This window comes from Limulus polyphemus, unplaced genomic scaffold (assembly GCF_000517525.1).
Source record: "Limulus polyphemus unplaced genomic scaffold, Limulus_polyphemus-2.1.2 Scaffold2317, whole genome shotgun sequence".
Lineage (NCBI taxonomy): Eukaryota > Metazoa > Arthropoda > Merostomata > Xiphosura > Limulidae > Limulus > Limulus polyphemus.
The window spans coordinates 25,394-38,662 of record NW_013667927.1 but is presented as its reverse complement, the minus strand read 5'-3'; the positions used below and the strand labels follow the sequence as shown (position 1 = coordinate 38,662).

Here is a 13,269-nt window from a genome sequence, read left to right as displayed (position 1 = left end):
TGTTTAATGACCAGACCCTCAGTAAAATTCATGTTCGGAGAAATGTAGAAAAAAATTCTAGCATTGACATAAGATTTTCTAAATCACATATTTGTACTATTTCCCTAATCTAATTTTCTGAACAGGCCTTTTTTTTGGATGTGTTATTTCTTTTTCCGATTTGTCTTGTATGTTGTTTTCTACATATCGCTGCTCATTTGCTATATGGTACAGCTTGAATTATTTTCTGTCAGTCATTACTCTGTTCTGCGGAGTGTATGCCGATAAATATAAAATCATATCTTATATTATTTTCTGTGTATAATTTGTAACATTCATATCTCGGATCTTGTTATGTATATCAGTTGTAACAATTCATCCCAGGTCTGTTATATAGACTGTCTTCAAAGTGTTACATCTTAAGTTCTGTTCAGTAGTGTTTGTCACAACTAAGTTACACATCATGATATGTCAAGATTACTTTTCAGTGCTAAACTATGAAGACTGAGATAAAAAAATGTTAAAAGGAACCACTTCAGCTTGTGTAATGGTAATTTTACATATTAATAATATAATATTACAATATCTTTGAGATAAACTCTTCTGACAACTAAATCTAGAGCAAACTCGGATGACTCAACAATACAAATACTACATCTCATTAAGCAATTATAATGTTGGTCATTTAATAAAAGTTACTTACAATATAACTTTTAAATAATAGTTATGTATATTTACTTTATTTTCTTATCTAAAGGCAAAAATAATTTTAAATTCAAAATGGTTTATTATGCCAAATTAGTTTTAATGAAATCTTCTGATGCTGCTCTTTTTTGAAACACACCAGTTCACTGAATTCACTAAGACTTAAAAAGGTTAATTTTTTCCCCTTATCAGTAAATAGTAATTTAATTTTTTCTGAGCTAATGATTTCCTGTGACATACTATTTCCAATTGAAACTGTCTTGTGATATTTTTTTTTCCGTGATTTTGTCATATTTTTAGAAACAAAGATAACAAGTAACGACAGATTTGGTTTTATCAAGTATGGAGTGTTAATCAGTCAGAGACTAAACGTATTTTTAAAAATCATGAGCCTGTTGATATTCAGTCTTCTCCACATAGCTTACAATTTTACACTAACAACATTGTTACGAACTTGGTCACTTTCATCTAGACTAGGCTTTAAAGGTGGGTTAAGGGTTAGGGTTCTGTGAAAGAATGAATAAAGTAAGAGGGTTATGTGTCCTTGTAAAGTTTGGGGATCACTGTTATAGCATATCCATTACCATAAAGTTGGAAGTCCAATTTTTCTTTTTGCAATAAAGAGGTTCTCAAATTCACAGCCATACACATTAATGACTAGGCCATGCCTAGCCGAACATTTTAGTATAAAACAATCAAATGTGACTTAAAAAATTGAGTAGGATATCATCATGTGTATATTATAAATTAATCCATAAAGTAGTGATTGTTGTCACTTTTTTAATAAATCAGTATGACTGACAACTTTGCTATCTTGGAAACAGAAACACTCTATATACAAATATATAAACTTACATAAAGATATTTATGTTTACCTCAAGATATTTCAAATGCTTCTGAGAAAGTTGCAGTTCACTTTGAAGTTCAGAGATGTTCTCAGTGTGGAGTTTATCCTAAAGACCCAAAAACAAAAAAAAGTCTGATAAGGAAACACAATGGACAAATCAAAATCATTTTATTCTCTTAACCCTTTCAGTGCAAACTATTATTTTGAAGGGTCTGTTTTCAGTTTCTGTAGGTGTGCAGCCACTGGTTGGCTTATAGTCATACAGAACCTCATGTTTATAATTCACATCATAAGATACAAATCTTAACAAAAGTATCAAGACAAATCACTTCAATTTAAAATGTACCCCAATTTAAAACAACACAACACCTCTCACTGTATACAGTTCCATTTACAATTTTATAATTTTTCAACCAACATATGGAAAAAAAATTCACCAAACACAAACGATTACTTAAGAAGATTAAAATATCAAACAATGTTCCTAAAGTCCCTAATATTGAAAAATACCCTGTAGAGGTTCAAAACGATTTCAGTTGAAAAATATTTGTTTTTAGTTTTTGTACAATTGTATTAAAGTTTAAAACAAACATTCCTTAAGTCAGCACAATGTTACAGTCTTATTGTCCAAGTCCTTTACACAGTGAGGCTTCACATTTCAAATGAGTATTACTAAACTCTCCAGAAATACTTTATACTTTAGAGACCTAACTAAATCTTCATTCTGATTATTATCAGGTTTTTGAAAAGAGTGCTATATAATAATGTCCTCTAAACAGTCAATTAGAGATTTTTTTTCACATATACACAAAAAAAATTACCTTGATTAATTTTACAAATTAACTCTCATCAGGCTGGCTGAAACACAATACACATAGCAGCAGTTATGATAATATTACTAGTATCAAACTGTATGAACAACAACTGTTATGATGTGAACTAGATAGGCCCGGCATGGCCAGGTGGTTAGGGTACTGGACTCGCAATCTGCGGGTCGCGGGTTCGAATCCCCGTCACACCAAACATGCTCGCCCTTTCAGCCGTGGGGGCGTTATAATGTGACGGTGAATCCCATTATTCGTTGGTAAGAGAGTATCCCAAGAGTTGGCAGGTGGGTGGTGATGACTAGCTGCCTTCCCTCTAGTCTTACACTGCTAAATTAGGGACGGCTAGCGCAGATAGCCCTCGTGTAGCTTTGCGCAAAATTCAAAAAGAAGAAGAAGAAGTGAACTAGATTAAGCTGTTGGAGAGCAATTTTTATCAATTCTATAAAAAAAATGATAAGAAAACAGTTTGATATGTTTAACCCCTCCCCTTTCTAAAAAAAATAGGGACTCCTTAAATCAGAAAGGAATTATCACCAATAACTTTAAACAAAAAGGCTACAATTTTTTTTTTTACCAGACCTAAAATGTTGAAATTCTTTTAAAAGTAAATATTTTAAAAAATGCAACATTATAATACAGAAATTCAATTTGTAAATCAAATATTACCTGCTTCTCAATAAGCTCACGCATTTCTTTTTTTATGGCTTCCACTTCAGCAAGATGGTTTGATTTAAGACTCTCTATTTCCTCTTGGTGTTGTTTCATTATTTGTTCTGAGTCCTGAAATATGTCCAGCTGTGCCTGTAACTGACAAATTTCTTCTCTGAGTTCTTGGCAAGTAGAACACCCTTCTTCAAACTGCTGTCTCTGTTGTTGTTGCAAAGTTGTCAATTGTAATTGGGACAGATCTTGTTCATAACTACTTTTCTCTTCAGTTAAATCTTCATGAAAGCATTTCTGTAGATTAGCCTCTCTGGAAGCACTCTGTTTAGCAATGTTTTCCAAACATTTCTCATTTACCTGAGCTACACAACTGTGGGAAGTCTGTGGTAATACACAAAGAACTACTCGTTGATACAAATTATCCCTCAAGTAAGTTATCCACTGTTTTTCTTCTATTCCAGAACTTTCCTGTGTATTAAATCGAGTTTTTGAATTACTAATTACGACTTCGGCTTTGCTCTTCAGATATGCAATAGAACCATGTATAATGCCACTGAAAGCTGTAAGATTTGCTAAGTCAGTAATTTTCGTCAAAATTTCTTGGCTAAGAGAACATTTCAATTCTAACTCATGTAAAGATTCCACTTTCGATAAACCAGTCTTCAGTTCATTTGAAAATATTTTCTGTTCTTTTTGCAAAGACTTATCAATTAGGTTATACCAAAGGTCAAATGACTCTTGATCATAGTGCAGTAAATTGATTTGTTGGTTTCTTTGATGGGCTATTAATCTTAGGTATTTTTCACAGGTTTCTGTGACAACATGGAGGAGATTTTCTGAAAGTAATTCTTCATTAATGGTTCTTTTGACTGATAGTTGGTTAGCTCTATTCTCAGTGACAAATGCTTCTTTACATCTGAGTGGTTGTATTTCGCATAATTCATTATCAGAGATGTTTTTAAGGGAAGACAAAAGAGTTGATAAATTATCAGCTCTGTTAGTATTGAAGGCCTCACTGATGTGTAAAAACTGTTCTTCTATATTTTCTAGTTCAGAAGTTATACTGAAGCTATCATATTGGATGCCGTCACAAGAAGCATCAACCTGCTCTGCTGCTACGAGATCACTTCTATGTTTAACCAGAAGAAAATCTTTAAGGAAACCAAACAAAGTTCTTTTTATTTCTTCATTAACCTCTTTAGATGTAGCTTCTAATGAAGACCATTTTTTTTCTAGGGTTGACAGCCAATGACTTACATGGTTTATTTCCTCAATTAAATCTTTCCTTTTAGACATATCAAAGTCAGTAAGTCTGTCTATGGCTTTTACAACTTCACAAAAAAAGATTAGTCGATACACCACATCTAATAACATTCTTTTATCCGAGTTGATGTGTGTATTTTCAAAACCATTATGAGATAAATTATCAATAGTTTTTACAAGATGCTTTAATTCCTTATTAATGCTGCTATCAACTTCCTTTCCTTGTGTATGCAGAAGATATAAAATATTATGAAACCAGAAACCTAAAGATTGGATTTTCTCAGAAATGAAGTGAACACATTCAGAGAGTGACTGAGGTTGCATTTTGTCATTTTTCTCTGCTTCTAATTCACCCAAGTCACAAAAACTATTATTCAAAGATAAAGTTTTCCACTCTTCAGGACCACTTTCTTCACTGTCATTCGTAATTTGTAAAAAAATCTTTGGTTTTTCCAAATTATCTCTCTGACCAATCTTTTGGTCTGAAAATCCAGCTAAACTAGAAACATTTTTCACTTTTGTATCCAAATTATTGAGTCGAATAAGTAAGTTCTGAGTATCTGTTAATGGGCTTTCAGAGCGAGGTTGAATTTGACTCTTTGGTTTTTCAGTTTCCTTGATGTCTTGTGATTCTTTAAGAGAATATACAATGAATCCTAATTTCTCTTCAAGATCTACTATTTTTCTTTCAAACTCCTTGGATAAGTTCAAACCTTCTTTTCCACGAAGTGAACTTTTTCGCCTTTCTTGTCTGGATTCATTTCTTGCAAGCTTCTGCTTTGTCTGGCGGAAATTTCTTTCAGATACTGTGAGTTTCGATGTTAAATCATCCACCCGTGCAGTCATCAGAGCTAACTGAGAGGAATGATCTTCTTGCATCCTCTTTATATCTTGCTGCAATTTGAAGTAGTTGATTTCAAGGCCATCAAAATTTTGGTCTGCTTCGTTTAATTTCCTTTTGAGACTCTTTACCACTTCATTTACTGTTTCAAGTTTAACTTGGAGTTCTGAGTTCTCCATTAGTAAGAAAGAATCTGGTTGTTTAGTAGTTGCTCCATCAGAATTACAAATAGAGTTTTTTAGCATGGTCTCTAAATTTCTAACATGGCCTTGCAGGTCAGTTTGGTCCTTTAATTTTTCTAGCTCAGCATGTACTTTTCTCAGCTCTTTCTCCAAATCTATAATATCAGTCTTACGAATATCCAGCTCAATTTTGAGTCTTTCAATTTCTTTCTGTCGATCATCACAAACTCCTTGAAGTTCAGCTTTCAAATTCTTTAATTTAGAAATTTCATTATCTTTCTTAGATCTTCTTTCACTGATTCCAAGTAACTTCTCTAGTTCCTCATACAGCTTAGAAACTTCCTTCCAACAGACCAAGCTCTCCTCCCTCTTTTCGGGAGATTTCTCGAGATTACACTTAACATTCATCAACTGATTTTTACAGTTTTGGATAGCCCCTTGTAATTCTTCTGCTTTCCCTAACTTGGAAGGAATGGATAACTTTCTAAATAGTTTTGCTTCCCACTCTGCTCTGTCTTTCTTGTACTTGAGCTTTAAAGATTCATATTTTGATTTGTATGGATTTTCTCCACTTTCACTTTGTTTTTGATGTTTTCCTTCTAATTTATCTTCAGGGTTTTTATCAGAAATGTCTTTGGAATTTCCTGTAGACATCTTCTGTTGATGCTCTTTACTATTCTTTATGGATTTCAGTTCTTCAGGTAACCGATGTTTTTTTTCCAAAAGCTCTTCTTTACTATCATTTACATTCAAAGACTTAGGTGCCAAGTCTTCATCTTTTGTTTCTTTAGAGTAACAGCAGTTTTTCAGAGATGGTGTTGGACTAGCTAATCTCGCAACACATTTGTTATCAAAATTGTTATTTCCATCGTCCAGAACTTTATTCATGCGTTCCTAAAACATAACAAACTTTCTAAAAAAAAAGACTTGAAGCAAGTCAAAAATTGTTTATAACTGAATCTAAACTAATAAAGAAAGATGATTGTTTTTAAAGAATATGAACAAACATGAACTGATAAAGTGTAAAATCCAATTAGATGTATTACTCAGGAATGAAGGGTTGTGTCACTATTTTAGATATTACAATATCTTTAAGCAACTTATCAAACACTGTTCTTAAAAGGGTTTTTCTATAGTAAGTAAATTAAAATAAATACATAAAGTATTTTATATTAACTGATTTGTTTACATAATATCATTTTCAGTGAATTAACAGGGAATATGAAGAGTGATCCTGAAATATTGAGGTTAAATAATAATTCTGTGCTGTCTAGTTAAGCAAGTAATACGAAAATAAAATGTAATTATGACTATCATAGCTTGTTTTGTTAATATTAAAAGTTTATTCATCTAATTCTGAACACTTTCTATTATATTTATTCAGTATCAATTTTTTTGTAATTTTCCTCTTCTGTTTTTAGGATTACTTTTAGAACTAGCATACTGTCAAGATGTAATTTAAATTAATTGTAATTTGAAATGCACTGTACAAAATCAAGATAAAGATGTAGTCAGTGTATTGGACATAGGACCACTCTTTTCCTTCGGGATTTCTTTGTATGTTGTAGGTAGAGATAATTAGAAATATGTATTTTTGAAAACACACTGTATTTGAAATTACTGTATTCTTTTAAATTACAATTTGGCAGAATGTTAGTTCTAAATTATTTCCTACATGTATAAATAAATTTTGGTAGCCAGTGTTTGGACCAAATGTCCACATATTTCTCTATTATTTATAGCGGTCTTAACAATTATTTTATATTTTCAGAGTTTATCTCATTCTAATTATATTCATTTGTTGTTCATATCTTAAAGCTTACTCTGTATGAGAGTCTTCCTTCCCAGTATGGTGAATCTTTTCCATGTACACTTGAACTAGACCTGTCACTTATTCCGCCATCACTCTGTTGGTCAACCTCCATACCACATGTATTTTGTTCACTATCTGTGGCTGCAGATGATCGTAGCTGCTTACCAGCTCTATACCTTGATGACGAACATGATCGAGCCTTTTCTTTGACTTTTGAAATGGCAGTTCTATTCAGAGGTGGAGATGGAGGCAACGTTCGTGGCGAAACTAGTTGTTCAGTCAGTTCTTCTTCATCCACAAAAGAAAAATATTCTGAAGGGTCATCACTAGAAGAAACATCCAATAGTTTGACTGGATCATGATCACGCACAGGGCTAATTACACCAAGTTTGCTCCTGGAAGCAATATCAGTTACTCCCTCTGTACGACCCTTCTTTTGCATTTCTGGTATGACACATTTTGCAGCGCCATCAATAGCCTGGATCCAGTTGTTTCGAATCCCAGCAGTGATGGCAGCAAATACATATTTTTTGTTATCAGTAGTCTGGAGAAAATTACAAAATATGTTATCTGATAGTAATATCAATGCTTATTAAAGATATTAAACACCACACTAAAGATTTTACTTACTATATTTATGTGAAAAACGTAGTTTTGACAACAAGATAACTATGTCTCATGCATAATTTAAACAAGTCATATTTTTAAATTAGAAACATAAAAAAATACTCTGAAGAATTTGTTTAATTCATATTATTGTTTCATTTTTTTAATCTCTTAGATAAAATTATGAAAAAAAAATTTTGTATTGCTTCATTTCCTTGATATCCGATTAAAAGACTTACAAACAGAAAAACAGGCAATAGAAAAAATTTACAAGTACTACAGATATGTGACATACATATCTAAAATGGTTGTAATGTATTAGATGGCTCAGCCCAAACAAAAAATAGTTTTAATTAAAAATATTTTTATCACAGCAAATCAGCAATGCAAACTTACTGTAATACAAAATGCGTGGTCTTTATCCGTTTCCATTTCCTCCACTCCTTTCACCAACTGTAAATCTAAAATACCATCCATATTTTTTGACTCTTCTGCACTAGGGTTGAGGTAAAATGTCAAAGAGGAGTTGCGAAGAACAAACCAGTGTTTATACCATTCATTATGACCTTGTCTCAGTAACCAGCCTTTCTTAAGAAACAAGTCCTAGAGTCAAGGAAAAATATGTTATATAAAAAAATAAGATAATCGAAACACTTGTTCATCCCCATCAGCCTATTTATGTAATCTAACATGCTTTTTAGTATGTATCGTTGGTTACAAAATATACGACTCAAGTTTCTAAGAAAAAGTATTTATATTAATTTTTCTCATGAAAGAAGTATCTTGTCTGCTGTATAAAATTAATTATTCTATCACTGTTTCGGTTTACAAATAATTCTGACAACTCATGCAAAGAAAAAATAAGATTATAAATTAGATCTTATACTTTAATAAGTCAATATACGAACACACAAATATATAATTATATGTAGACTTAAAACAAAAGTATTTTCAATAATCTAAACAATTTAATGATGTTCGTGCACACACACTTTAAAACTATGAATTCTTCCATTTGTGTAAATTTTTACTTTTTCTTTGATGTGTTTATACTATAGCACACTTTAATGTTATACCTTTGGCACCAAACACACTAACCAGACTATCTTTGTTGTAGAGTGCAACACAAGCATTAGAGATTGAGATACTATAAACATATTGATCATTGTGGGGTTTATTTCTCAAATGGATTCTTTTATGTTTGTGTGTTTACATTCAAGTTGGACAGAAGATACGCTTATTTCAGGATTCCCAATACATGATAAGTTCAGTTCTTCTGTGAAGATGGTTGCTTTATAGCAGTGGTATACCAGGTTAATATGTCCGAATATAACTTAAAAATCTGCGTATCCCATATACCGAATATTATCACTTCTCTCTCTCTCTCTCTTCCTATAAGAATATACATTATTTTTTAATAGTTTTTATAGAATTTTTTACCACAGGTGTGGACTCTGAATGAATCAGGGGTCCTGAGTGAGAAAAGTCTAATCCGCATCCATCTGGATCACCACGTACCTGAATATAAAATAACACACATGGACTATTTCTACTGAAGAAAAACATTTTTTCTAGAAATTTAAGACATATTTTCATTTCACAATACTGATAACTCAGGTGATACACAACCAGTGAAAAAATAACCACGACCAATAAAGTAATCTGTTATTCAGAAGTTAATCAAAACATTTCAACAGCTTAAGTTTGTACTATCAACCAATTACTGTAGTTTTCAGGATATAAAAAAAATCTGTTAGAATTAAGAAGAAACTCTGAAACCTAGTTAGATTTGGTAACCAAATAACTTTCAATGGACCACAAACAGCATTGCTAAATAGAAATTGGATGGTAGTTACACATTTGATACAGTTTTACATGCTTCAGATTAACTATTAAAACTTCTATAGATATAAATAAATGCTTAAGTGGTTGAGCTACTTCTATATCGCATTTAACATTTTTCCTGTCTAATACCAAGTTTTCAACAAAAGCATGCCATATAATAAAAGAATGCAGCATTAAAATTAAACTTTAACAATTTTCACAAGTTATCTGTAATCTGATGATATCTAAACTAAGGGTATAAACTATATTTAAGATATTTTTTTCACTTCTTTAATGGTCTTCCTTCGTAGCAATTACGTATCAACTTAACTCAATCTAAGAATGTTCTGGTTTCTAAAGCTGCAAGAGTAATTAATTTTTCAGTCGAAACAAAAATAACACTTTTCCTTAAGAATTTAAAACCAAAGGTATTAATACAGCTACTGTATTTAGGTTAAAACTGTAATGGAGTGGTAGTGTTTTCTTGATAACTGGAACACTTTTTTGTTATTTTTTTCTTATACATGGACACAAATTTGTTCAAGTGATTGAATAACCTAAGAACTTTGTTAGTGCTCCATTCTCCGATATGTAACATTTATATTTGTTACAGTCAATAAACTCAAAATAATGTCTCAAAACGTTTCCCATCATGTCTTAAAGAAACACCATAAAAATGTTAGTGAATCCACTCATTTGAATAGATTATCATAATGAATTCAATCGTAAGTTATTTCACTTAGTGGTTTGATCACACCTATAAAAGACAAACTGCAATTTAAGAAGCTAAGGAAAAACTAAACTTAACTTTTAAAACTGTAAAATTTTTCTTTGATTTAACAGTAACTAGTTTGTATCGAGTAAAATCATCCACATTAAGTGACATCTTTGAACAACTGTCCATATTGTAAGTGGATGAGGTAGTTACCTTGTCCTGATTCTGCCATTTTGTGGGAGAAAAGCTAGTGTGTGATTCTGACTGCTGAAGTCCCTGATTGTCACACTCAGACTGTTCTTGACAGTCTTTATCAAGTGGAATTCGTTGATTAATTGTTTCTGATAATGAAACCAAATGAATAATATTATGAAACATATAAGGGTATGTCTTGATTATATGATTTTTAGTATTTTACAAGTAAACACAAGTAACAGATACAACAACTTTCAGCTGCCATTGTAACCTTCCTATTAACATATATATATATATACAGAGCAATTGACGATGAAGAAATAAAAAACTAGTTTTACCACCTTTTAGGCCGCAAAAATAATTTCTAGTTTCATTTTCCAAATTTCAGGACGAAATCATTAATAAATGTCAAACATCAACAATAACTTCATTCATCAATTAAAGCAGTTTCTTTAGCCTACAAACTTAAAACATTACCACAGAGTGAATGAAATTTCTCTCAACTATCTTGAAGTGATTGTCAACTCTTTCAATGGGCATGGAGTGAATGATATCTCCTTCAAATACAACATAATATACTATGAAACAGCAACAAAATTAAAATATAAGATAAATAATAATTACCAGTTCATTAGTAATAAAACTATTCACATAGTGTGAAATCTACCTTGTTCACTAGTACATGCTAAAATACTTTTCTCGGTGTGTAAATGAAAGGAATTCTGGTGTTTCTTCCTATCTGTATCCCTGGTTACTGGAGATGGTATCATCTTAGCAACTCCATCAGACCGGCTACGCTGACTTCTTATGCTACGTCCATCTCTCTTCAAGTAACGTCTTACACCAATTTTCCCCTTATCTGTATTTTCATCTGGTTTATCTCTTGAAGTTGGAAAAAACAAAAACAAAACTTCTGATTTTTTTTGAGCCAGAAAACATTTATCTTATTCATATGTTTTAGCATCAAATTCTTATTATATATATTGTACAAAATGTATTTTTAAGGCTATTATAAAGTTTTTAATTAATTCATAATCTAAGAAGTAAAAGGATTTAAATTTTTTCAGGTTAATTGGGATCATATTCATTTTTAAATAAGAAAATGTATATTGTGATAATTCATAAAAACACAATAATAACCCATCAGCATAATAATGCACAAAATATTAAAGAATTAACAAAACATAAAAATTCCAACTAGTGTCAAAACTAGTTAGATTTTTATGTTTTTTAATTCTTTAATCTTTTGTGCATTATTATGCCAATGTGTTAACTGTTTTTCACGTTTTCATTTCAGCATTTCACAAACAGGTTAAGCCTAAATATATATATTAAGAAGTTTCATAATTAGAAAGACATGGTTTTAAAGAATTTAAAAACTAGGTTAAAAATCACGATTAAGTAATTAAACTTTCCATGTTTGACGATCTTTTTAAATCAATGCATTAACAGTGTTTTTACCTTGTTTTTCAGGATCTTACTTTAGAAGGAAAGCTTCAAAAATGATGTTCAAAAGTAATTTAGAAAACTCCTCAAATGTTTTTAGGATATGCAAGTAAATAATTGTCTTTCTCAAACACATTTGTAAAGATCATATGGCCCCCAGCCTCTCAATTTGTTCCAAAGGTACCTTTTATAGCTTTAACTAAAGGATAGCTGCATTCTACTTCCTCGATAGATATCAAAAGTTTTAGTTTTGAGAACTAGAAACAAGTTCAGCACCAAATATTTCCTTTGACTAATAATTCTGCCCAGTTGGATTAGTGAACTTGTAAGTTATCGATAGCTCCTTACAAAACTGTAATAGTGAAATACTGAGCCAGTAAAGATACATTCAATTGATATACATTGTTATAATATCTACAATGATAGAAATCTCTCATAATGAACTACAGTTTTTATTAAACAAACTTACACAAATGAATATTCACAAAACAAATGACTTTCCAAAAATGAAAATTAATATTAAACTTTAGTTTATAAACATGGCAGGTGATCTCAAAATTACTATTGTACATGCTACATTGTTCAAAAATTAAATCAGTTTCTTTTTCTTTTAATCCACTAAAAAATCCACTGTAAATACCTAAGAACACAAGGAAATTTTAGAGTGAAAAATTACCACTGTTCATTTTTGTTTAATAACATTTGAACACATGTGGAAACCTCAATCGGGGAAATTGAAAATCTCAATTTATATGGTGAATCCACCATTAGATATCCTTATATTACAGCATGCAAAATTTTGTAGTTTTTTTAATTTGTCGATATGAAAAAAAAAGATTACAAAATTTATACAATACTCCATCTGCAGAGCACATATACACTGAGTGATCACAAGTAAATAGACATCAGTTAAATGACGAAAAATTAGGTTTATGCTAACTAATTTGTGTTCACATAGCACTATGTAAATGAAAATGGTCCGCACACTAATTATCTTGTGCTACAACATGCCTAAAATTCAAGGTTCTCTCGAATTATCAGATTTTGTTAGAGGAAGGATAGTTGGTCAAGCAGATGGTGGAATAAGTCAGCGGCAAATTTCGCAGAATTTGGGAATCCCGCTTTTGACAGTTAACAGAATTGTCGTGCAGTTCAGGAAACACGGCAAGGAAACAACTGAGCAGCGTCCGGATCGTTCTGGTCCATCGGAGTGGACAAAAAGGGCTGTCAAGAGGAGCATCGAAATGAATCCCAGATTAACGACTGCAGAAGTGGCCAAAGTTGGTGGGATGAGTCCAAAATCTGTTCAACGGGTTTTATTCCTCGGGTTTCATGGACAAGAACACAACGTTGTTCCAAGAAG

At 31.5% G+C, this 13,269-nt stretch overlaps 1 protein-coding gene across 2 annotated transcripts in view; it reads right to left on the bottom strand.

Moving 5' to 3' along the window:
- Positions 1-13,269, bottom strand: part of LOC106466604 (protein outspread-like) — a 35,385-nt gene that overhangs the window by 14,934 nt on the left and 7,182 nt on the right. For both annotated transcript variants that reach the window (XM_013926898.2, XM_022394639.1), the window contains exons 5-11: positions 11,128-11,342; positions 10,479-10,606; positions 9,167-9,244; positions 8,123-8,329; positions 7,131-7,664; positions 3,025-6,201; positions 1,560-1,637 (exon numbers count right to left, since the gene is read on the bottom strand). In XM_013926898.2, coding sequence (XP_013782352.1) covers positions 1,560-1,637; positions 3,025-6,201; positions 7,131-7,664; positions 8,123-8,329; positions 9,167-9,244; positions 10,479-10,606; positions 11,128-11,342 — 4,417 coding nt within the window. The remainder of the gene's footprint in view (positions 1-1,559; positions 1,638-3,024; positions 6,202-7,130; positions 7,665-8,122; positions 8,330-9,166; positions 9,245-10,478; positions 10,607-11,127; positions 11,343-13,269) is intronic.